General features: G+C 40.8%; 1 protein-coding gene across 1 annotated transcript in view; it reads left to right on the top strand.

Annotated features, from left to right (window-relative positions):
• LOC149314774 (cytosolic phospholipase A2 epsilon-like) overlaps positions 1-27,445 on the top strand; it is a 59,790-nt gene that overhangs the window by 6,957 nt on the left and 25,388 nt on the right. Inside the window, exons 2-5 of the mRNA XM_089523145.1 lie at positions 1,770-1,842; positions 18,995-19,131; positions 22,267-22,398; positions 25,258-25,298. Coding sequence (XP_089379271.1) covers positions 1,770-1,842; positions 18,995-19,131; positions 22,267-22,398; positions 25,258-25,298 — 383 coding nt within the window. The remainder of the gene's footprint in view (positions 1-1,769; positions 1,843-18,994; positions 19,132-22,266; positions 22,399-25,257; positions 25,299-27,445) is intronic.

Raw genomic sequence — 27,445 nt, forward strand, 5'->3', positions numbered from 1 at the left:
AAATTCAAGGTGTATATATTTGAAGGGTCAAGTTCAAGAAATCAACAGACTAACAGAATTCTAACAACCTTCCAAATCATTTTCAAAAATGGATGAACCTGACTTTGTTGCTCTTTGCTGAAAACACCATTCAAAACATAACCATCTCCCCAGCCATATCTCAGGATTTAAAGATGTGGCCATCTACATTAACAAACTGTCAGCTCGCTGAGGGCAAATGTGGTATAAAGGTTTGAGTGTTGGACTACTATTCTGGAAATCAGAGTTAGTTTCCCAGCTCAGGCATGAAACCCACTGGGTGAATTTGGGAAGTCAAATGCTTTCAGCCTCAGGGGATGGCAATGGCAAACCTCCTCTGAACAAAGCTTTCCAAGAAAACCCCATGGTAAGTTTGCCTTAGGGTCACCATACGTTGCAAATGATTTGAAGGCACACAAAAGCAGCATCAACAGCCAGCTCAGTTGGCTGCTTTGGGCAACTGGAAAGCAATACTAACTGGCGTCATCAGTAGCTTTCATTGATCACTGCTTGAAGTCTACACTGAGATCTACAGTGAGGAGGCAGTAAGAATCAGAGCTTGAAATCTTTACTTTGGGGAAGAAAATTATTTCTCTAGCAATATGTGGTTCTTTAACCTTTGTCCCCTAGTAAAACATAGCCTACATGCTAAACTAATCACACATTCCACTCATGTTTCAGCCTCACTTCAAATTTTCTCCCCTCTTTCTTGCTTCTTTATCAAATTTAGATTGGAAGCTCTTTGGACTAAGGATCTGTATCTTTTGGTTTGACACTTTGCAAAGTGCTATACACACTGATAGAAATATGCAGCAAGTGAATAGTACAATTAAAAATCAAACCATATTTCTTGACACCCTTGGTTGCAAAAGAACTTCACTAAGTTGTGGAGTTTAAATTAAAGATCTATCTGTATTTTAAAGAGACAGAACATTATGTTAAGATTGGTGATACATCTCAATGAACTTTTTGTCTATTTCTCAAGAGAAGAGTTAATGTCCTACCTCAGCATTTTACTGTCAGGCCAACTTTGCCTGAGTTGCAAAGTTAACAGAAGAATATGGTTTGAAGAAAAGTTAAGGAATATGGGAATTATTGACTTACATATTTACAGTCCAACAGTGTCTGAACAGTGCAAGAAAATGGATTGAGATAGAAATAAGTTAATGTAAAGTTAAAAAGCTTAAACAATTTGGTCACTATTTGAGAGGGGGAGTCATTAAACTAAGGACCCATTGACATTTGAGTTATTTTCTCATGAATTTTATTGAGTTATTTTCTCTAGTGTGCTAGAATGAATCATGAACTTGTGCAGGACATCACATTGGTACATCAATGTGAGGTGATAAAATAGGGACAAGAAGGGGTCTGCTATTGCAGGAAAGGAGGTGACTGACCAATACGTAACTTCCTTGACAGAGTCATCCACAGCAGTACAAATAGATGGAATGAAACAACATTATAACCGGGCTTTCATTGTTATGTGATATAGGGAAATGGATGGCTTTCTCCTTTGCTCACAATAGAATGACAGTAGTGCAATCTATTGTCCCTTGTAATCTATACTTGCTTTTAGTAATAGGAGCTCAGTTCCCTCAAGGCTAGGATTGTTGTTTTGCTTTTGCCTCTTGTTTTGTCATGTTGGGCCATCAGAAATTCTGTGGTTTGTGGTATGCAAAATGTCCATGAGATGTAATCTTTAAAATAAGCTGAATGTTGATCCACTCCTTGCATTTGTTCTTGTTCTGCAGCCAGAGCCTGCTCCTTGCAGCCTCCTCACGGTCAAGATCATAAAAATTAAAAATCTCCGGAAGGCAGATCTTTGTGAGTATTTCAACACTTCCTAGAAGTTTTTTTGTTGTATAATAAGTCTAAGATCAGAATAAACACTAATATAAATATAATAGAAATAATTGATCAAGATATGTGCTGGTCTCAGAAGGTAGCATATCTCTGCAGGCAAGCTAATCATCTTATTTACCACCCTAGTTTATCTTAAATGTTGCTGCACAGAATAACAGTGTAATATGTGATAAAAACTACACCCTCCAAGGAAGTAGTAATCTAAAATATTGGCCTTATGAACAGGTGATGAAGCATAACTTATTCAAGCTCAGAGAATCCAGTAGTCTTTATCAGTGACTTGGATGACAGAATTGGGGGCATACTTATCAAATTTGCAGATGACACCAAACTAGGAGGAGTAGCTAATATCCCAGAGGGCAGGATCAAAATTCAAAATGACCTTAATAGATTAGAAATCTATTAAGCTAACAAAGCTAACAAAATGAATTTCAACAAAGAAAAATGTAAGGTACAGTACATAAGGCAGAAAAATAAAAAGTGTAGATATAAGATGGGGGATACCTGGCTTAAGGAGACAACATGTGAAAGGGATCTAGGAGTCCAAGTAGACCACAAGTTGAACAGGAGTCAACAGTGCGATGTGGCAGCTAACAAGGCCAATAAGATTTTAGGCTGCATCAATAGAAGTATAGTGTCTAAATCAAGGGAAGTAATAGTGCCACTCTATTCTGCTCTGGTCAGGTGCCCACCTGTCCAGTTCTGGACACCACAATTTAAAAAGGATGTTGAGAAACTGGAGCATGTCCAAAGGAGGGTGACTAAAATGGTGAAGGGCCGGGAAACCATGCCCTATGAGGAACAACTTAGGGAGCTGGGAATGTTTAGCCTGGAGAAGAGAAGATTAAGAGGTGATGTGATAGCCCTGTTTAAATACTTGAAGGGATGTCATATTGAGGAGGGAGCTAGCTTCTTTTCTGCTGCTCCAGAGACTAGGACCCAGAACAATGGATGCAAACTACAGGAAAAGAGATTCCACCTCAACATTAGGTGGAACTTCCTGACAGTAAGGGCTGTTTTCCAGTGGAACAAACTCCCTCGGACTGTAGTAGAGTCTCCTTCCTTGGAGGTCTTTAAGCAGAGGCTGGATGGCCATCGGTCGGGGATGCTTTGATTGAGAGTTCCTGCATGGCAGGGAGTTGGGCTGGATGGCCCTTGTGGTCTCTTCCAACTCTATTATTCTATGATTCTATGATTCTATGATATTAAGTAATTATTTCCTAATATTTCCACCATTGTTTGTTTGTTTGTTTTTATTTCATTTTTATACTGCATTTCTCCTGAAAAGGGACCTAAGGTGGCTCACAAGATAAAATCACTTTAAAAACAATTTAAAAACCAATTAAAATTACCTAGGTAAAACAGTATAAAATTAAGATTAAAAGCATAAAAAATTAAAAAATATAATCTGAAACATATACCTCATATATAAACTACCTTGTCATGATTTTAAAAAGCCTGCCTGAAAAAAACATTTTTACTTGCTGGACAAAGGCCAGCAGAGAATAGGTCAGCCTAGCATCCCATGGAAGGGAGTTCCAGAGGGTTGGAGCAGCCACTGAGAAGGCTTGCTTTTATGTCCTCATCAGGCAAGCCTGCAATAGTGGCGGGACAGAGAGAAAGCCTTCTCTTGAAGATCTTAGGGCTGTGGCTGCTTTGTATGGGAAGATATGGCCTGTCAAATAGTCTGGACCTAAGCAATACAATTTAAATAGTATTTTCTGGATTCAGGCAGCCACCCTGTGAACACATATGTGGACTTGTTGAACAAACCAAAACATCTGAATAAACTGGGCATGGATGAAATTCATTGCAATTATGTTTTAATGCAAAACCATCTGGTTTGGACAGTCACTTGTGCATGCATAGTGACACAATAGGATGTGTGTGGGAGTATTAGGGTGGAGGAGACAGAGACTATATCAAAGTATTGCAAAATAAAGAATCTTCTTAATGGAGGGGCTGGAATCTGATGAAGCATTCTGTAGTTTGGAATTAAATTGCTTTGTCAATGACACAGTGGGAGCATTCGTCTTTCCTTGGGACAAAATTGCAGGAGTTAGGACATTATTGCATTAGCTTTGCTGTCGGGATAGACCCGGGATTTAACTTTATTAAGGCAGATTTTATTGTATTCATCCATCACCAGGCAATATGCCCGTATGCAACCCAGGCACCTCTGGGTTTGACCTACATTTTTTCAAGAATGGGAAAATCCCATTTTTGAAAAGCTGCGAGAGGTGCCTGGTTGCATAAAGGCTGCATACTGCCTGGCGATGGGTGAATGCGATAAGATCCACTTTAAGAAAGTTACATCCTGGGTTTATCCCGGCAGTGAAACTAATGCAACAATTTCCTTAATCTCGACTCCCCAGATCCCTAGTGGGCATGGCCAATGGTAAAGGAGAGTAAAGGAGAGTAAAGTATTCCAAAACTTTTTGTGGACCAAAAGTTTCCCAGCATTAGCTTAGAAACTTTGGGGAAAGTATGACTTTTCGGGAAATGAGATGCAGTAGCTGAACAGTATTTATTAAAGTGGTGTCAAATTGCATTACTTCTGCAGTGTAGATGCAGCCTTAGGGGCTGTGCAGACCGGCCATTAAGGCCACCTGGGGGTGGAGTCAGGCATGGCATGGCATCCATATGACGTACACCCAACTCTGCTCCCATGGCGGCGTGCCACTGCGTGCCGCTTCACATGGCACACAGCATCAGGGCACTCCTCTGGTACTGCGTTTATACAATGCAGCATCAAAGGAGCACCTTAAAGTCATGGCACTGCGGCTATTGTGCACTTTCCAGGGCGCAAAAAGGAGCCGCGACCCAGTACAGCTGGAGGCAGTTGCAGGCCACCCTTTGGGGTGGTCTGCACAGCCTCTTAGTTCCAAACTCTGTAGTAATAATGGATGGGGCACCAGTTCAAATGTTGTAAAGGGAAGATGACTCTCAGCTGATGATATGCAGGTGTGATTCTTTCTCATGTCTTGAAGGCTAAGCTTGTAGCCTAGTCCTTCTTATGCATGAAAGGTAGATTCAGGTATGAACTTAGAGAACCAGTTATTTCACACACATATATTCTGTAGTAGAATAGTCCTAAGAATTACTTCTTATGTTTAAAGATCTAAACCAGCCCTCACTCATTAGCTTTACAAGGGGCTTGATAGACCACCCCAAAAGGTCAGGCTGGAGCCATCCGTTTTAGTTCCTGAGGGAGCTCGCAGCAGCCAAACCCTGTGGGCTCCCTCTGCACCAAAAAGAACTTGGAAAAACCAGGTTCTTTTTGGTGCACGTGGGTGCTGCCATCCGTGCACCATTAGTGCACTGTGGGGCATCAATGACGCAAGCACAGCACCCCAACGTGTGGACACGGCACCACGCCTGCATCATCATGGCGGCCCCTGTGGGGACGGAAGGTGACCATGATGGCAGCGTCTGTATGGACTAGGGTTTGGGAGTGTGAGGTTGGTGCACCCTCCCAAACCCTAGAATCGGCGCTGCCATGCTGCTTCCTGCCCGTTTGTCTTGGGCCTAAGTGACTCTGCACAAATAAAGATTTTAAAAAGCTGCTATTATTTAACAATTGCAATGGCAAGCAAGTACATTTCTATACCACTTATCAGTGCACTTAAGCACTCCCTAAGCAGTTTACAAAGTGTAAGCTAATTGCCCCCAACAATCTGGGTACTCATCTTAGTGACCTCGGAAGGATGCAAGCCTGAGTCGAGCTTGAGCCCTTTTGGTGGTATTGAACTGGCAAACTTATGGTTTGTGAGTATGTGGCTGCAGTACAGGCATTTAACCACTGCACCACCAGGGCTCCTTATTTAACAAGGCTTGCTGCAGCCTGTAAGAAGAATGATGAAGAATCATGTTAATTGTCATCAAGTCAACTTTGACTTATGGTTACCCTATGAATGAGACATGTCACTCTATTATAAGCAGCTCAGTTCTTGCCAACTCACTGCTGTGGCTTCCTTAATTGTGTCTATCCATCTGTAATGCAGTCTTCCTCTTGTTGTTCTTCCTTCTACCTTACCAAACATTGGCCCAATTTAAATGGACGTTTGCGCCGCCCCATCACGTGCTAGGGGTTGGCTGAGGATGTAGCGTCCATACTGGCCTCACCCCTAACATGTGACGGGGATGTCAAACTGGCGGCGCCCTGTACACATGGGTGCTGCCATTTTGATGTGACGGACGCGTAGCGTCTGCACGTCCCGGCGCCTTTGTGACACCGCAAGTGCGCCATTGGTGCCTTGCGGCATCACAAAGGCACCACAAGAAGAACCTGCTTTTTGTGGGTTCTTTTTGTTCCGTGACAGAGCTGCGCGGTTTATCTGCTGCGGCTCCCTCGTGGAGCAAACCAGGGTGGCGGGAGACCACCCTTTTTGGGCGGTCTGTATCCCACCTATATTATCTTTTTAGTGAGTCGTGTTTTATTATGATATGGCAGAAGTATGACAGAGTCTCTTTAGTCATCTTCAGTGGCATACCAGGTGTTAGTGTCACCTAGTGTGGGGGAAGGCAGTGGGGAAGGGGCAGACTGCTTTGGCCCCTGGAGGTATATTTGGGCTCTGGTGTGGCTGCAACCACGGCAAAGCCTAAATGGAAGGGACTGCCTCCTCCAGCAGCCATCACCTCTGGAAAAGGCAGTGCCAGCCCTCAAAGGTCTGTTTGGGCTTTGGTGTGGCTGCAGCCATGCCGAAGCCCAAACAGAAGGGACTGCCCCCAGAAGGGGAAGCCCAAACAGAACGCTGCCAGGCAAGTGAGAAAGGGATGTGATGTGCTTTCTTGCTCACCCAGCAGGTGCACCAGGTGTACCACCACACTGGGGTGTCACCTGGTATTCATCACACAACCCACATCCCTAATGATTCCATTGGTCATCTTGGCTTCTAGGGACCGTTTAGGCCTAATTTGCTCTAGGCCCATTTATTTCTCTTTTTGGGAGTCCAAGGTACTCACCAAATTTCCTCTAGCACCACATTTCAAATGAGTTAATTCTCTTCCTATCAGCTTTCTTCATTCTTCAGCCTTCACAACCATACATAGAAACTCAAAATACAGTGTGAGGGACAATCCTGACATTGGTATTCAATGATATATATTTACATTTGAGGACCTTGTCCAATTCCTTCATAGCTGTGCTTCCAAGTCCTAATCTTCTTCTATTTCTTGACTGCAGTCCCCATTTTGAATCTTCATTTTGTATTATCTATGGACTTCATCACACGGGGACAGGCATCCTTATCCGGTCCAGAAAGGACAGTGAAAGGGATTGCGTGAAAGGCTTTCTCACTACATTGCGCTGATCCTATCATGTCCCATCAGTGAAGTGGAACTGCATTAACAGGATGTTCTGATAATACCAAATTATGGGAAATGAGGGGACAATTCCACTTGTTTCACAGGGCAATTCCACTTCATTCATGGGATCAGTGTGATGTAGTGAGAACGCCTTTTGAGTGATCACTTTCAATTTGGACAGGCTATTGCCCAGACAAGCGCGATTTAGTGTGAAAGTACTTGCTGTGATCATGTGAGAAGCACGGGATCCCTGTGTGATTATGTCCTATGACAAGACAATCATCATAGACAAAAACATAGATTGTCTACGATGAGACAATCCAAAATGAAAAATCTTAAAAGATCACTTTCTGGATCCCAGATTAATGCTAATAGCAAACATATTATTGGAGTTGTTATGGCGATCCTGTGGATAAGACACCTCCAAACTCCTCTGTCTTCAACCTCTCTGCTCAGACTTTACAGAGCCAGGCCCGTGTCCTTCCTGATTGACTCTAACCATTTGGCATGTGGTCTTCCTCTCTTTCTACTTTCATCCACCTTCCACTGCATCATTGTGTTTCTGATGATTCACTTTTCCTCATGATGTGGCCAAAGTATGGCCACAGTCTTGCCTTCCAGAGAGAGTTCAGGCTTGATCTGTCCTAGAACCTATCTGTCTTCTTGGTCATTCACAGTACTCTTAGATTTTTTAGAACTTTTCTCCAGCACCACATCTCAAATGAGCTGATTTTCTTCCAATCAACTTTTTTTTTTACTGCCTAGCTCTCATATGTGTACGTGGTGATGGGAAATACAATGGCTTAGGCAATTCTAACTTTAGTGCTCAGTTGTATAGCTTTGCTTTTTAGGGTTTTGTCTAGTTCTTTCATAGCTGCCCTTCCCATTCCTAGTCTTTTGATTTCTTGACTGCAGTTCCATTCAAATTAATGTTTGCACCAAGGTATGGGAACTCTTTCATTATTTCAATTTTCTTGTTGTCTAGGATGAATTCTTGCAGTTGTTTTGTGGTCATTATTTTTGTTTTTTAAATATTCAGCATTAATCCAGCCTTGGCATATTACCTTCTTGTGTCACACAGGAGGATTAAGTAAGTGGCGAGAGAGTAACTGGTTTTTAACCCCCTCTCAATTACAACAAAATGTCTTTTGAAGGTCATGAATTCCAGCAAAAAAATAAACGTAGGTAAGCATTTTGTTATTTTCAGAATAGAGGCCATTATTATTATTATTTATTTAAGTAATTTTTTAATGACAAACCTGCAAGCGCTAAAGGCTGTCAATGTGTAGAAGGCAAATGTGCTATTTTATTATTATTATTATTAACCTTTATTTATAAAGTGCTGTAAATTTACACAGCGCTGTACAAACAATTTTTTTAATTGGATGGTTCCCTGCCCTAAGGCTTACAATCTAAAAAGACACGACACAAAAGGAGAAGGGGAAGGGGATGAGGGCCAACAGTTATTCTACACCTCCGAGGCCTGGATCAGGGGAGATGGACTGGAGGGAGGACATAGCAATACAGGAAATGATTCAATAAAACAGGCAACAAAGGAACTTCAAATAGCAAGTGACAATTATGCAATGCCTGGGAACGCTTCTCTGAACAGGATGGTCTTTAACTCCGTTTTGAAGCTGGTTAAAGAAGTGATGGCTCTTGCTCGCGGGGGAAGAAGTTTCCAGAAGTGAGGAACCTCTCTTGAATCTTGAATCGTTAATGAAATGTTACTGTGTTCTGTGTGTGAAAAGTAAGTTTTGAAATTGCTTTTATATCATTCTACAACCCCCTTGTGAAAATCTGTAATTGATTTTGGTCACTGGCAGGTTGCTTTCATGCCACAACTGGAAGCATGTGTTCGACAACATAAAATTCTCCCCGCTTCCATCTTCTGTTTATGCAATGAAGTAAGATAGCATCCTGAATGATAAGATGTTGCATGAGAAGAAATTATACTTGTAAATTGGAAGGTTTGTTGGAAAGGATATGACTCTCCCTTGTGCAGCAGGCTCCAAAATGAAAGAGGTGCAAGGTGAAAGGAGCAAGAAGAAAACCAGACTGTGGGAAGTGTTTATTGTTAACTTGTTCAGCCAGCTGAAGGAACATCCTATGCCAAACGTTTTGAAATCTCTACTGAAGATGAAAAAACAAAACAAAAACATGTTGCATTTTAAGATTTAGGAATAATTTGGCCACAACATATCATGACAAGCAGGGAGTATAAACTCCATGGGCAAACTTAACACTGCACTTATTTCCCCCCTCCTTCCATGCAAAACCATTGCTGAGACCATTTTTTAGCTATCAGGTGATGAGGGGAACCTGGACAACATTCATCTTCCATTCTGCAGCTGGGAGAAAAAAGATTTATCACCTTCCTGTATATTCAGTATACCTGTCATACTCCAGACAGACACTGCTCAGATGCCCCCTGACCTCACTGGATCACTACATAGGCATAGTGCTGGACCTGTGATGCTGCTTTGCACAGGGGGAGGTATTATTCAAGGAGATATTGAACACCTTGTGCTACATACCTAAAATCTTATATGCTCACACATTTGTTGTTGTTGTCCTGTCCCTTCAAGTCATTTCTGACTTATGTCAACTCTAAGGCAAATCTATTATGGGGGTTTATGGCAAGATTTGTTCCAAGGAGGTTTGCCATTGACTTCCCCTGAGGTTGAGATTATGTGACCAGCTCAAGGTCACCAAGTGGGTTTCATGGCTGAGCAGGCAATCAAACCCTGGTCTCCAGAGTCGTAGTCCAACACTTAAACCACTATGCCACGCTGGCTGACATAACCCTGAATTATTAAATGTACAAACCCAGCTATTACATCTGGCAAGGGGAAGCCATTTTAAATTGCTCTTATCATACAGTCCCTCATTTATATGAATTGGGTCATATTTTGTTATTTGGTAATTTGGATCATCCTAATATAAATTTTTCTTTTTTGGAACACACACACACACACTGTGATGTGGAAGAAAGTATCATAGACTACACACAAAAGTGAACTGCTTGTAACAGTCTAATGTAAGACCACATAATTTGTAGGTGATAATGTAAATTAGATGTAAGGTGCTAAAGAAGCTTGACATTTTATAGAGTATTGCACAGCTAATGGAAATTTCTTGTTGGTGTGCTGGATATGAGAATTTGGTAGACATGAGCTTCTCACTGAAATTTATAAACTTCTTTTCTTTTCTTTTTTAAAATACTTTTTATTGAACATTTTAAAACACCATATAAAATAAAAAATAATAACTTACAATAATAATAATAATAATAATAATAATAATAATTATTATTATTATTTGTATCCCGCCCCTCTGAGAACAATCGGGGCGGCTAACAAAGTTAAAAATACATACAAAATCCCTGGTACCCTCCCCTCCTTAAAAAAGTATTAAATCCAATGCAATATTTAAAAAACAGAACAAAAAACAACAAACAAACATACAAGTTAAAAACTGACCAGAAGGTCAACAACATCATACCAACAAACAATCAGTGGGAGCAGCAGTATCTTTCCCAGACGTTTTTCTAAGGCTGGGTTCTCTATTCTGGGAAGGCCTGCCGGAAGAGATCCATCTTACCAGCCTTTTTAAAGCTGTCTAAAGATGTAAGTAGACGGATCTCATCCAGCAGGCCTTTCCACAGTCTGGGGGTGACGATGAAAAATGCCCTCTGGGAGGTAGTCGAAAGCCTAGATTTTGGTGGCTGAAGTAGGCCTCTCCCAGAGGAGCGGAGTGTGCGGGGAGGATTGTAGGGGAGAAGGCGGTCCTGGAGATAGTTTGGACCCAAGCCATTTAGGGCTTTAAAGGTGATAACCAACACCTTGTACTGGGTCCGGAAGCTAATGGGCAGCCAGTTCAGCTAAAAGTTACAAACTTTCACACAAACCCAAACTTTTAAACATACATAAGTATATTTATATTATTTTATGACTTTTAGTTATCATTTTAGTGCAGTTACCAGTAATGGCCTTCCAACGACTCATCCTTCCCTATATCCTCCTACTTCTACCATCCTTTCCTCTTTCTCTCTTCCTTACACCTTCCTATCTTTAACCCTTCTTTTATTCATCTCCCTTTCCCTTTCTCAATTCCTCAATTCATCTATCCTTTCTTAGCTTCATTCTCCCCTCTCTCACTATCATTTCACTAACTCTTACCTTCATTCACTCCCTTTCACCTTCTTCATTCATACCTTACTTCCTTTCCATCATTTGCTGATTTATATTCCTCTGTTATTGGCTTTCCTCTGTTGATATACTATTGTTTACCACATCTACTTAAGTTGTTGCAATCACAATTCTATTTGCCATTAAACTTACTTTTGTATCTTGGCTACTTCTTGCCCTGCTTACCTTGTTAGTTTGTTGTCTTCTCACTTCCATCTCTTTACCTTGTTCCTTATTTGTCTATAATCATCTACGATTCTTCCTTAATATGTATTACTTACTTAAAAAAGATGTCCAGATTGCTCTCGCTATTTATTGTTAAAACACATGTTTTTTTAGCAGTAAGATAAACTTCTTTTCTGAAAGGGGTGGCAACTTTCTATAATTCAGATTTTAACCCAAAGCAATGAAAAATGATACCATGGGGGCCCTATCATATGATCTGTTTCATGATGAATCTCAGTGTTATGGAAGATGCAACCTGGAAGTAGCAAAATATCAATTGCTTTTCCAAACACCAAGAGGAAAATAGAATTATTATTATACCTTTAGTGCATTAACTACATTGCTATTTATTTATTTGTTAATTGCAATGTCTAATTGAAAAATCAAGAGTGTCTCCCTATCCAAGTTTGCTTTATTTTTATTTATTTATTTTCTTGTTGTTAAACTAATTGGGGAGATTCACAAAAGATATACAAAGATCCAGATGGAAAATGAACCAAGTTGTGAAGAGAAGTAACATGAAAGTATTCCAAATTATCTATTAATTCATATTATTAAATGTCTTTTCAGAAGCTGTTACAGTTAGATGACAAGACTGATTACATAGCTAAACTGAAATGCTCATAGTCAATTACAAGAATGATCAGAAAATGATAAAGAATGAAATGGATGGTTTTGCAGTCCTAGTGTAGGGGTTGGAATCATCTGGTGTTGTTGGACTGTAACTCACAGCATACCTCACTACATGCTGCACTGGCTGTGTCTACTTTTCAGCATTATCTAGATGATGGCCAGCATTGTCTAGTGGTCTGAGTGCTGGACTTGGCATCTAGCCATTCAAATCCCTGTTTAGCCATAGAAATCCACTGGATGACCTTGGATAAGTTACACTCTCTTGGCCTTAGAGAAAGGCAAATCCATTTGAACAAATCTTGACAAGGCTACATTCACACTCCAGAAATACTCCAGCTTGACACCACTTTAACTACCATGGCTCAATGCTATGGAATTCTGGGAATTGTTGTTTTGTGAGACATTTAGTCTTTTCTGAAGCTCTAGTGGTTAAACGATGGTACTGCAGCCACAACATTGTGAGTTTGATCACCGGGGCTCCAAGGTTGACTCAGTTTTCCATCCATTTGTAGGTTGGTAAAATGAGTACCCAGCTTGTTGGGGGCAATTGGCTTACAGTTGAAAACTGCTTAGACAGTGCTGAGTTCATGGATAAGGAGTATAGAAATGTAAATACTACTGCTATTCTCTGCCAGAGACCCCTGGTGCCACAGTAAACTACAGTTCCCAGAATTCTGTAGCATTGAACCATGGCAGTTAAAGTGGTGTCAAACTGAATTATTTCTGCAATGTGGATGCAGCCCAAGAAAACCCCATGGCAGGGTTATCTTAAGTTAGAGTTGACATGAAGGCACAACAACAACAATAACTCATCTGGATGGCTACATATTCCCCACACCTGTGTAGCACAATATAGAAGACTTTGGCTGGCTATGGATTAGGTGTTCATTTATTTAATTTATTTATTACATTGAGCTTTTGTCCCAGTGTGGGAGAGCCAAGACATCTTGCCACTTAGTTGATATGAAATACAACAACATCATGTGGTACAGGGTGATCAGATGTCATAACTGCAGAGGACAAGGCACCACAAAATTTAGGACATTCAAGAAAAATTTAAGCCATTACCAAATAAAAGCTAAAAACATGAATTCATGGTTCTTAGTCATGCTGAAAATGGAGGATATTTTGAAATTCCTCCTGTATAGATGATTAAAATGTAGGAAATGTCCTGGCAAAGGTGGACATCTGGTCACCCTGCTGTGGTAAGGCACAGAGAAAGCTACTACTCTCTAGCTCAATTTTCTCATACTGTAAGGCTCTAAAAACACTCATGATAAAAATTTAGATAACAGTTAAATTAACTATCACTTAGCTAAAATGCTATATTTTTTTCTTTTATTGGTTTAAAAACATTTTATAAGAAAATAAAAATGGTTGTTTTTAAAATTTAATAAAAATTAAAAAACATTTTTATAAGCAAATGAGCACTTTAACAGAAATCAATAAATGTCCCTATTACCCCCCGCCCACCTATTTCACCCTCCCCACTCTCTTCCCACATAAGACTTCCAAAATACTATGTATTTAAAGTGTGATTTGTTCTTACTGACTACAATCTAGAAAATTGTAGAATAGAATATAAGATAAGACTTTGTTAGAAAATTTAATTTCTAAAGGAATCACAGATTTCTGTTAAACAAAAAGTTTGAAGAATTGCAGAAATTCAATTTGTGGTACTGAATGAAGTGGATAATCATTAAGAACTAAAGCACTATATTTTAAAACAGTATAAAATCATTTTTACAAAATGACTAGAAAGGTAAAAATGCCACGTATAAACACCATGAGAGAAGCAGTTCTGAATAACTAGTTAATTGCCAAATGGCTGCTTAACTATTTTTTTTTAAAAATACCTTTTTGATAGCTGATGCTGTGGCAACCAATGAAATGGAAACAAATGAACAGGAGTGCTTTGGAGCAAAAAGTCAATCATAAGCTGAACTGGTCCTGCCATTAAGAATAGTCAGCTGGTCACCTCAGGCTTCAGATACTGAGCATGATTTCTCTTGGCTCATCTTTACATACATACCCAGTAGGGGCATCATTAGGGGGCTATGGGGGTACAGGTGACAACTAAAAGGAGTGACACCACTACTCCCCAAACATCTGCCTTTGGGAAGAAATGGGCTGTGGCATTCACCTGCGTCCCTGTAGAATGCTGGAGTTTAGCAGAAGAGGCGGCATGAGTGGGGCAAGGCTCAGTGGGAGGAGAAATGAGGAAAACCTCAGTTTTTTCAAAAAATAAATTTTAAATTTTAAAACTTATTTTGAAAAAAAACATTAAAATTATTCTTTTTACTTTTTTTTTTTTACAAACACCACATCTTACCAAATTTTCACTTTAACCACATGGAATTATGTACATATAGAGACATTTAGGCTGTGCACATGATATTGTAATTTAAAGGTATAATTTTAGTTTTGCTAGTTGTTTATGTCACACCTATTGTCATTACAATTAGTGATATATGGGAATTGCGATTTATGAGTAACATTAGTACAAAAAACATTGCTAAGAATTCTACATGGTGTAGTATAAAGGTAAAAGGTAAAGGTTTCCTCTTTGACGTGATTGTCAAGTCGGGTCCAACTGTAGGGGGTGGTGCTTATCTCCATTACTAAGCCAAGGGAGCTAGCATTGTCGAAGATGATTCCGTAGTCATGTGGCACGGAATGAGTGCCTTCCGACCAAACTGGTACCTATTTATCTACTTGCACTTTTGCATGCTTTTGAACTGCTAGGTTGGCAGAAGCTGGGACTAGTAATGGGAATTCACTTGGTCATACACCGATTGGGTCTTGAACTGCCAACCTGGCAACCTTGTAGTTGCCAGAGTCAGAGTCTTAATTGTTGAGCCACCACGTCCCTCTCCATGGTATGGTATGGGAGGAGTTCAATGAGAGGGGGGTGACACCATGAGTTACCACACTGGGTGACATCAGCTATATTGGTGCTACTGCTTCCTAGTGATCCCTAGATATTAGTTGGCAAGAAAGGAAGCCTTAAATCTCCATGTGTGCATACATGTACCTGTTAGGTGTACGTACGTAGTCCCCTGTTGACACCCAAAGTGTGCCCCATGTCCTGAACATTTATGCACCTCTTGATCTAGCCTTGCTGTCAGTACAATAAGAAGAACTGAGATATACCACAAAACTCTGATATGTCTGAAAGAATCCTTTGAGGCAACTAAACCCTAATATTAGAGACAATTAAACCAATTAAACAAAAAACTTTCCTAATTGTTGGCCCTTTAGCGCCCCATCCTAGGTGTAAGTCGGGGTGGTGGAGAAAAGTGAGAACTCTGCTTGACTGGTCTGGATAAGTGGCACAGAGTATAAAATCAGGAAACAGGGAGTGACGCTTCACTGTAGTGAGCTGTGGGGGTGGATGCCAGAACGAGTCTTACTTGCAAGATCACAGCAGGATTTATTGCTGGTATGTTTGAAAGCCAGAAAGGAATTTCCTCAACTGGGAACATCACCTGGTTTTCTTTTTTCCCTCTTTTCCATGCAGCACAGGACAAAATAATTTGTGCAAGTCTCAAGCAAATGTGTTTTCACTTATAATTAAGTACCAGATACAAATATGGTCCACCCAGCTCCCACTTTTGGTGGGGGAAGTTTGGCTCAAGAGAGAGTTTCTTCCATTCTCTGCCCCGATATTCACTGTGGGGCAACAAGAGCATGCCTGCCCTACTCATTGGCTGAGTATGTATATATCACCTATGAATCCAATCCAGTGATGACTGAGAGAGAGAACATTGTATGAGGGATATACTGAGGCATACAACACTGTAAGACTGTGCACTCATAGTGTCTATTGCATGTAGGCACTGAGTGTGCAGAAGTTTTCAGCATTTTCTCTTGAATTTCAGTTATACTGTTTAGGTTGATGTATGTTTGATTTTCATGAAGAGACTACTAAAAAGCATGGTAAAGCAGAAAACAGTGCTCTAGGATGGTCAACTGTTTATTTAGGTTTTTTTTTAAAAGCTCAACGCGTTTCAGCCTCAATAAGAAAAGGCCATCTTCAGGGGCTAGAAACAAATTCAAATACACACATTTTATATGTATTAAAAATACAGGGCAGCACTCAGTTAACTATAATCTATGAAATCACATAGGAATATATTATTTTTCATATTATAAATATACATACCCTTCCAAAGAAATAACTGGAATTGAGAACACTCTCCAAAACACATTGCGTATAAAAGAACAAATTCTACAGAATTTCATTATATATACATATTCAAAACAGTCCTTGAAAAGGAATAGCCAATAAGTGTTGGAATCAGTCACAGGAATATCTGATGCAATGTCTACAGGTGATTATTCATTTATTCATAGCAATATATTCCAACCATATACATTCATACATGATATTACAACCCTTCTCTACTGGGGTTAAATTAAAGGTTGTAGATCCATCTCTTTGTTCAGTCTTAAAGGCACCTGAAATTTCAACTTGAGAATCCATTTTCCCCTCTTTTTTCTTCAAAATATCTTGTTTCTTACTAATTCTGTTATCCAAAAGTGGAATTACACAGAATACTGTAAATAACCAACCAGAGGAGCCTCCTCCCTTCTATGCTTCAGTTTGGAGAGACATTCTCCTATTTTGTGTTTTATGGGTCTGGAAGTCTCACATAAAATTTCTTACATGACCATTCAGTATGATAAATCATACAACTAGTATTACATGTGCTAAAATGGGATAGTTTGTATCATTATTGGTCAATACAGTTTATAAATTCTGTCATTTTAGTTATACAGTATAGGTGCAATATGTACATTGACCATATGGGTGGTGCGCTGTTGGTTTAGGCATACCGATCATGTCATCATCATTTTTTCCTACCTCTCCCTATGGATCAAGACAGGGAACAACAACAGATTAAAAATTTAACACTAGTTAAAAGAATATGTCAAACACATTAAAAAAACACCCACTACCAATACATACTTTAAAAGCCATAATTTTAAAATGATATGGAACAGCCTTTCAAAAGAGACTGATTTTTACTGCTGTTTTAAATTCAGGCAGCTTATTCAACTGCTGCATTTTCTCCGGCAGGACATTCCTCAATCTGTGTTGGCCAAGGAAAATATTCTCTGGGCAATAGTGGTCAGCCTAGTTTTAGCTGACTGAAGTTCAGGCTTGCACAGGCAACCAGCTGCCCACTGCCTGGGGTCTTCCCTGCCCTCCCAACCCAAGCACACAGGCACTTCCCTACCTGACAATGGTGGAATGGCAGGACTCCTATCTGTAGTCTCAGGCTGTTTCCTCAGTGTGAAAGTGTGTGCTGAAAAGGTGATGTCTTCCCGGGAGAGACCCCACCTCCACTCTTTGGACCCTTTTAAAAGTACTGTACTGTGTAACCAGAACCCATTAATATGAAGCATATTAGAAAGAGCAGACCACATGTCAAATATATGGGTTCTTGGTGAAATTTAGAACTGTTGAGCAAACTGCTGACACCTCTCCTAACTTGTTTGTTCTTTCTCATTAATACATTTTACTGTCTTGCCCACCCTCTGTTGTTGCTTGGCCACACATGTCCTGCTTTTCATTTGGAAAATGCTGGAGGGTATGTGTATGTTGCATTCCTACCAGTCATGCCTGGGATCAAGAGAAGGGCTTCTCCAATTTGATTTCCATAATGTTTTGGGCCACTGCATCAATTAATTTTTGATATAGGTTTGATGATATAGGAATCTTGACATGTGATTCCTTAAAATGAATTCACTGTTGTTTGAAAAACTCTCTGGTGTGAGAATTCCTCCACTTGGACTTCTGTGTTTTGGCTTTTGGGCTTTCTGGTTATGTCCCACAATTAAAGTCCAGCCTGACCTGTTTGAGTAGTAATTACTAATTATTTGTTTACTAGGCTTGGCAGAGCATCCGTCATGCCATAAAATGTCAGGTGCTCTGCTTTCTTCACTCTATTTCTCAAGTGTGATTATCACACAACTTTTCAGAATTTTATGGGCTCTGTGTGAGTGTATGCACAGGCATGCACAGTTACATGTGTGATATGTTTGCTGGGATGGGTTTATCTACCAACTTTAGGTAGCCTCTTTTTTTGAACAGTACTTTCCACTCCACAATCCTACATGGCAATTACTGTTTCTTTTGCAGAGAGAAACTCAAAAAGTTACTTATGTGGCATGAAGTTCTACTATTCAAAGTATTTTTTTTTAAAAAAAAAAACCCACTAGGGTTGCACATGTGTTCTGTCTTGCTTTACTCAAACAAATGTAAGATATCATGTGTATTTTAAAGGGAGAACTTTATTAAGAAACAGTAAGGCCAGGCTTACCATGTGGCAGAGTGAGGTAGTAGCCTCAGGGAGCTGATATTGCTGGGAAATATTTAATATATTGTTATAGCATTTTTACTACCAGGAAGAGGTGCTTGAGGGATCGTCTGACTTTGCTGCCAAAACAGCATGTTCTCCTTTCAGTACACTGTAAACCTGGCAAAGGCATTATTTGCTGTATCACCTCAGGCAGTAAAATATCTTCCCTCCTTTTCCCACCTCATCTTAGATTCTACCACTTTCTCGCTGTCAGATTTCACCCCAAATGAGTGTTTAGCTGCTTAAACTAACTAAATGATAAGATATTGGGTAAGGCTCAGTAACTCTTTGGTGTTTATAATAATAAACAGGTGCTGCCTAAAATAGCCAGCTAATTGCTGTGTTATCACATTGCTGTCTTATCACTAAAGAACATCTTCTTTGGCATAGTCACCCAGTCTGATTGCTATGTGAATGTATGGCTACCAACTGCATCACTGAAAAGGACCAAGACCCAGACTGTGAATGATACCAAAGACCCCGTGTGGAATGAAAGCTTCCACTTCAGGATCCAGAATCAAGTCAAGGTAAGGTGCTCTGGCAACCCTACTCAACAGGGGACATTGGGTCTCTTCTAGGCAAATATGGCCAGTCATCACATAGGAAGTGGCACAGGCATTGCTTTGGAATTCAAAGCAGTGTCATAATTAGTCACTGCTATGGGGAAACACCCCATCTTTGCTGTTCCCTTCTCCAAGTTTCAACATTGCACAGATTCAAAAAGGACCATCATACCTCCTGGGAAATTACATACAAATAATCTCAGATTAAATGTATGTTCTTAGCCTGTGGGAAAGGTTGGAAACATTAACATTATTAGCAATAGCAATAGCAAATACATTTCTATACTTCTTGTCAGTGCACTTACGCACTCCCTAAGCTGTTTACAATGTGTAAGCTAATTTCCCCCATCAAGCTGGGTACTCATTTTAGCCACCTAAGGAAGGATGCAAGGCTGAGTTGACCCTGAGCCCCTGGCTGGGATTGAACTCACAACCTTGTGGTTTGTGAATGAGTGGCTGCAGTACAAGCATTTAACCTGTACAAGTTCTTCTTCTTCTTCTTCTTCTTCTTCTTCTTCTTCTTCTTCTTCTTCTTCTTCTTCTTCCTATTATTATTATTATTATTATTATTATTATTATTTCTCTCTTTCTGCCTCTCCTCAAGGCAGGGTACAGCATATTAAAATGCAAACAATTAAAAAGAAAACACACAAATCCAATAGTTAAAATGCAGTACTATAAAACCATTGAAGTACACTCATATGGGTAGATTCTTTAAAATATACAAATTGAAAAAAGCATGTTTTAAAATTGATTGGGTAGGCCTGCCAGAAAAGATGTATCATTAATGTTATTTTAAATGCCATCAGTATTTCCACCTGTCATATCTCTTCCGGCAGATTGCTGCTGGTGTCATTTGGAGTTCTGCTTGCTGGCGTTGAACTGTGCTTGACTGTCAGCTATAAAGCTGTGTGGCAAACAGCAATCACAACCACAACATTTTCTCAGTGGCTCTTGTCCAACCAACAATAGCTGGCCATAGTTATTTACTTCTCATTTTTCACCTTCTGTAACCACAGTATTCAGGTACATGGAATACTATGGCTGCATCCGCACTGCAGAACCTATGGAATTCTGGAATCCATGGCAGTTAAAGCAGTTTCAAACTGGGTTATTTCTGCAGTGCAGATGAAGCCTATATTGCAGTATAGAGGCATGAAACATTGGCTTGCTAGATGTTGTGGACTGCCACCACTACCTACATTTCTCACCATTAGCCAAGCCCAGAGCATCTGGAAAGCCTAAGGTGGGCTTCAGGCACAGAGCCAATGCCACCCTTTGCCATCTCCCAACATAACATACTTGTAGTAATTACAAGCATGGGTTTTGAGGTCCATTTCACAACTCCAACAGGCTGTGCCTGGAAGAAGCACTGTCACAACCTAATTAAAGCATTGCTTACATGTATGGACTTGTGATGGCATGGGGAGGTGCTAGTCACAACCTCTCACTACACAGTTATGGTCATTATATTTAACTCTCTACTTGAAACTCCAGGATAATGGAGATAAGGGAGACATTATAATGCTGGGCTTAATCACAAAATTGAGAATTTAAGATTAAACCTTCCCATTTGATTAAAGATGTTTTGGTTTTAGGAGGCTGTCCATGTTCATGTCTAAGGGATGGGAAACCTCCATCCTTGAGCCAGTCCTTGGGGCCTGATCCACTCAGGTCCTCGCTAAATCAGTTAAGAGGAATGCCAGAGTGAAACCAAGCTGTTGATACAAGATGGCCATTTACTGATTATATCTAATTGATATGGATGCAGATACAAAGAATGAATTATTATTAATGCCCATTATACTGAGCTACAGTGCCTCAAAAAGCTATGTAAGATGTGGTACAAAACTCTTTGTTATTCTTTTGATGCTGAGACTGAGGCAACTGCATGGCCTACTCTCAGAGTGGGCTACTGCCGCTGTCCCAAACCTGGCAGCTGGCAGGAGCAGTTTTTTGCCACTCCTTTTTCTGGTGGTTAAGAGGGGACATGATAGTCATGTTTAAATATATGAAGACATGTCATATCAAAGAGAGAAGAGGCTTGTTTTCCATGACTCCAGAGACTAAGGAGCTTATTGCACCACCTCTGGTGCCTGACTTACCTCTTCCAAATTTGGCTCAAATTTGGAAGTTATGCTGCTTTTATTACACAGACGTTTCTCTCAAAACGGCTGTCCATTGCCTCCAGTGCTGAATATATGCCCCATAAGTTGCTTCAGCGGCCATTTTTTCTAAATAGGAAGCTTCCGATTTTGAAAAAATGGCCACCAAAGCAACTTACAGGGCTTGAATTCAACACTGGAAGCAATGGGAACCTGTTTCGTGAGAAAAGTCAGCCTAATTCTGAATTTGAGCTAAATTCGGAAGAGGTAAGTCGGGCACTAGAGGTGGTGCGATAAGCTCCTAGGACAAGGAGCAATTCAAACTACAGAAAAATAGATTCCACCTAAATCTCAAGAGGAACATCTTGACAGTTAGAGCTGTTTGACAGTGGAATACGCTGCCTTGGAGTGTGGTGGAGTCTCCTCCTTTGGAGGTTTTTATACAGAGGCTAGATGGCCATCTGTTGGCAGTGCTTTGATTCTGTGTTCCTGCATGGCAGGGGTTGGACTGGATGGTCCCTGTGGTCTCTTCCAACTCTGATTCTATGATTTAGTTTTACCTTAATTAAATAATAGCCTGACTAGGATTACACAGAGTGTGCAGGGTAAAGTTTCTAGTTGTTTGGTTAAAAGATTTATGGGAGACTTATTGTGACAACCTGTACCTTGCTATTATCATGTGTTTTTGCTGCTAGGCAAATACCATTCAGTAGAAACACATGAGTGTTAAGTAGTTATGGTATGAGACCAATATGTATATTGTTTATGTATTCAAGCATGTGTGATCAGCAAATAAAATGGAGTAAAATACATGCACACAATTTATTTAAGCATAAGCATTTCATAATCATTAAGGGGGGAAATGTTTACTCTGTTGTTGCTTGAGGAATTAAAAAAAAGCTGTTTGGACAAAATATCTCAATGTGATGAAGGTATTATACCTACCAGAGTCAGTTTTAATTCTAAAGTCTGTATCTTGCTTTCATTTCCCTAGAACATTCTGGAGCTTAAAGTCTGTGATGAAGATAAACATACTGCAGATGACCACCTTCTCACTGTTTTCTTTGATGTATCTAAAATCCAGCTTGGAGAAACAATTCGTCTGAGCTTTCAGCTCAATCCACAGGTGCATAATGAAATGAAAAAGCTGACTGTGACATATAACTCCAAATAACTCCATATAGCTCCAAATAACATTGAAATTAATTAGATTCACCAAGAGAGTAATTTGTCCCATTTAGTTCAATGGAAGCTAAGTGTGACTTTTTTTTTATTTGGACCTAGGCTTTGCTGCTTGGGGAATACCAGTGTTGCAACATAATATTGAGCGAAACCTTGGAATTTTATCAAGATTGGTCTAATGCTTTCAAAAGATAATTTAGACTAGCAATCATTGTTTTGCAGGGTTGCAGACCACATGGAGAGTTTTCATACAAAGAGGATGCTCCTCTCATTAGTTTCCACACACGAAGAGAAAGACAATGGAGGACAGCAGGGCCAGTGTATCTACTTTAACTACATTATAGAATGTTCATAGAAGGCTATACACTAATTGATAACACATTATTTTTCTTTGCCCTAAATCAAGTAACATCATAATTTTATAATAGCTGTACAGTCACCCCTCCATTTTCATGGACTTGGAATCTGAGACTCTTGCTCATTTGCGGGCGGCAAACAGAGGGGGACAAAAAGAGATGTGTGCCTGTGGCACCTGACTACGGGTGCTCCTAGGTGCGGGCCGCCATTCAAGCTAATGGGGCTTGAGTATCGGTGATTTTTCATTTTTGCAGGGGGGTCCAGAATGGTTTCCATGTGAAAATGGAAAGACAACTGGATTCTGAAAGGACTGTGATGCAACATTACATGTCTGTCCCTTAGGTTACATGGCTCTGTGGTATGGCCCCAGAAATTCAGGCAGTCAGTGTGAGCCAAAGATGCTTAGATAGATACATGGATAGATGGGCAGATAGATATTGGTGGAAGCTTGAAGAGTATGCTTGTAGAGGATTGAAATTCTAACCTTCTCGAGCTCAGATAGCTATATTCAACATGCAGATGTCAGTTGCTCTGTAATAAGGTTGAGGGCTCAGGTATGTCCACCAAACTGATATGTGTAGGGTTGCCATAAGTCAGGACCTCCAAACCGGGACAAATGTAGGACAAATGTAGGATAACATTTTCAAATGTAGGACACATTTTTCTAAACATGGAGGACATGCAAAATTTTTTTGGTGTTTTTTAAAAAATGTTAATATAAATGCATGTTTCTTAGGCATGATCAAAAAGGTCGGACATTTGGGCATTATTCCTAGATAGATGGCAGAAATATACTTCCCTTTCTGGCCAAACACCCACAACCTCCATTCCAAAACGCACATGACAGCACATTTGGGCATTTCACATGGCTTTACTGAACATGGCCTCTTGCATCAGAGGCTTATTCCATAACCAAACCCCTTGGGTTTAACACTTAGCATGGTTTAACATGGCTATGCATATTGAACATGTCAAGGTGGTTTCACAGTTCTTGCACCAAGTGTACTTCTCAGAAGTGTGTACTTGGTCAAGGGACTTTGGTTTTTCTTCACTGCGCATGAGTTTGTAAAAATCACAGCAATTTACATTGGCCTTGCCTCAGAGGCTTTCTGATATCATTATCACCATTAAAGAACCAAAAACACACAGAAAAGGCACTTTGGAAAGTCACACTCTCTCGGCTTCAGAAACAGTGCGTGCATGCCTCTCAAGCTGACTCATATCATCATCATCATCATCATCATCATCATCATCATCATCATCATCATCATTATCATCATCACACTATCATTGTCAAAACAAGGGAGACTTGTTAGCATTAAAAGCACCCAAAACACACTTTGGAAGGTGACACTCTCTCGGCTTCTGAAACAGTGCTTGCAGGCCTCTCAAGATGATTCATATCATCATCATCATCATCATCATCATCATCATCATCATCATCACCACCACACTATCACTGTCAAAACAAGGGAGACTTGTTGGCATTAAAAGCACCCCCCCCCCCCAAAAATAAAAACACCTTGAGGCCTCTGGCCACTCACTCACTCACTCACTCACTCACTCACTCACTCACTCACTCACTCACCTTCTCCTCCTCCTTCTTCTCCACCCCCTCCTCCTTTCCTCCTCTTCCTTCTACCCCTGCTCCTTCTACCCCTCCTCCTCCTCCACCTCCTCCTCCTTCTTCTCCTCCCCCTCCTCCTTTTCCTCTTCCTCCTTCTCCCCCTCCTCCATTCGCCGTGCGGCCTGGGGCGGAGGGGGCGGAGGAAGAGGAGGTGGGTGGCGCGGTCATGTGCAGGAGGTGCCACCCACCTCCTCCTCCTCCGGCCCCTCCTCCCCAGGCCGCGCGGTCAGGTGGAGGAGGCGGAGGCGGTGCCTGCTGCGCGCGGCTGCACCACCTTCTCCCGCTTCCCCGTGCCACCCACCTCCTCCTCAGCCCGAGGCCATGCAGCCGCGTGGGGAGGCGGGGAGGGTGGCACGCCCGTGTGCAGGAGGCGCCTCCTCTGCCTCCTCCACGTGGCCACGTGGCCTGGGGCGGAGGGGGCGGAGGAGGAGGAGGTGAGTGGCGCAGTTGCGTGGGGAGGTGGAGGAAGGTGGCGCGGCCGTGCGGGGAGGTGCTGCCTCTACCTCCGCCTCCTCCGCCCCAGGCCTTGCTGCCGTCCTCTTCCTTCGTGCAGCCATGCACGGTGGAGGAGGAGGAGGGCAGCGAGGCCCCACGGGCTGCGGCAACCCGGCTGCAACTGGGGTTGTCCTGGTTTATTGGCAGCACCCGTGACGGGAGGGGGACTGTGCCGCCAAAACTGGGAAAATCCCGGTTGCAGCCGGGTTATGGCAACCCTAGTTATGTGGAACCCTCTTCACGTCATTCATGTATAAATGGCATTAATATTAAGAGGAGAGTGTGGACTTTTAGTCACAATGTTGTTTTTGTTTTAACTTTTAGGGTAACGAGGAACTAGAAGTTGAATTCACATTAGAAAGCAGGTAAGAAAAATTGTGGTTAAGGACACCATTAAAGGCACAAGATCCTCTGTGATCTTGGAAGTTAAACAGGGTTTGCCCTGGTTAGTATTTGTATGGGGGACTGCCAGTGAATATCAGGTGCTGTAAGTTATATTTCAGAGGAAGGAACGTGCAAAACCAAGTCTGAGTATACCGTGCATAAGAAAATCCTACAGAATTCATGGGGTCACCATAAATCAACAGGTGATGTGAAAGCACATACACCCCTGCACATCATTAAAAAAACTGTGGTGCCAAAACACAAACTATAGACTTGCTTTGTATCTTTCTTAATATGTTATTTGGTATCATTGGTTGTGTATATTCAGATTCAGTTCATGGAGCAATAATGGTAGCTGAATAAAGCTCAGCCATTTTTAATCAATGAAACATATTGATTAAACAGAATGACACTGACAAAGTACTTACTGAATGCCTTGTCTATTGATGCACAGAATCATACAATTGGAATAGACCACAAAGACAATCCAGTCCAAGTCCCTGACATGGAAGAATACACAATCAAAGCACCCCTGACAGATGGCCATCTAGTCTCTGTTTAAAACCCACTCCACTACAACCCGAGGCAGCACATTCCACTGTCAAACAGCTCCTACCATAAGGAAGTTCTTCCTAATGTTTAGGTAGAATCTTTTTTTCCTGCAATACACTAAAATTAGGAGTAAAACATCCAGCTACAACTATGGTAAAATGGGTTGTTTGTTTTAAATGAGGATTGACTACAAACAAGAGGAATCTCATAACTAAGCACATCTTCATATGTAGTTCCATGAAAAAAAAAGGAGATATCGCAGCAGGGGAGGTATACTCATCTTGCTTCTGCTGCTACTGGTGGTGGTGCTCCTCCTCATCCTCTTTTTCTTAAATCCAAACTTTCACCTCAGAATTTGGATGAAAAGTATGCCATTTTTCTATACAATCTTCCAGATCCAGCACCTTATCTGTACACATGAATGTCCTGTACAATCAGCAATCCCATTTAATTCAGTGATATCACAGCCCTGTATATCATTCTTGAGCTTCTGCTTCACTGAAATGACCAAAGAATTCTATAGATACATTGGAGCTGTCATTTGTGTAAGAAATTGGCGAATCAGGGAAACTGATTGTATCTTAAGGAACATGATATCTACTATTCAATTGCTAATCCACAGTTCCACTTAAAAAAAGGTGAGAGACATATAGTCCATGAAATGCTGTAAGACTGCAGCTCCCACCATCCCATTAACTATGTCTATGCTGGCCAGGTCTGATGATAATTGCAGTTCAACAACTGGAGGGCGGCAAGCTACCTGTACTGTAGTACTGCAATGATATGTATGCTCTAAGAAGCTGTAAGAAACAGATGGGATGTTGGTTGCCATAGAGGTCATGGCTTAGACCTTTGTCATATGTCAGGCATGCACATTTCTAGTTCCTGGGGAAGAAGATTCATTTCATAACCTGCTTTTATGGAGTTTTTGGTACTACAGATCATGGCTATAATGGGTATCTCCATGCTTTTTGCAAGGGTGCCTGTTAGTGCTTCCTTCAGATTTTCTTCACCTCTTCCATATTGGTATGTGATCTTGAAGTAACAATTCAGGGTGGTTCCTCCTTTCTTGTCCTCTACTCTCTTATTTTCCACTTTCTTGGATTTCCCCTCTTACTACTCTTGTTTCCGGTCTTCCTGTAAAGAAGATTTTAGCTCCTGGAATAAGGATGTCCCTGTATTAGCACAATGGCACCATGCCCCTTCTGACCTAGTCATGTCTGTCTAGGACAGGTAAGATTCAAATAATAATAATAATAATAATAATAATAATAATAATAATAATAATTTTTTTATTTATATCCCACCCCTTTGAGGTCAATCGGGGTGGCTAACAATAATAAAATACAATACAAAATATACAAAAACTTCCCTCCCCCCCTTAAAAAGTTATTAAATCAATTATAAATAAAACCAACAAATTAAACAACATAACACATACACACCATTACAAAACAGACAAAAACAAAACAGCAAACTGTGGCAGCAATCCACTCAAATTTCCAGAGAGGACCTTAGGGACTCTCATGAGAAGAGGGACTCTCATGAGAAGTCTGATGGAAACCCTCAAGAGATG

This window comes from Sceloporus occidentalis, unplaced genomic scaffold (genome assembly GCF_023333645.1).
Source record: "Sceloporus occidentalis isolate IW3139 unplaced genomic scaffold, rSceOcc1.0.p SCAF_4, whole genome shotgun sequence".
Lineage (NCBI taxonomy): Eukaryota > Metazoa > Chordata > Lepidosauria > Squamata > Phrynosomatidae > Sceloporus > Sceloporus occidentalis.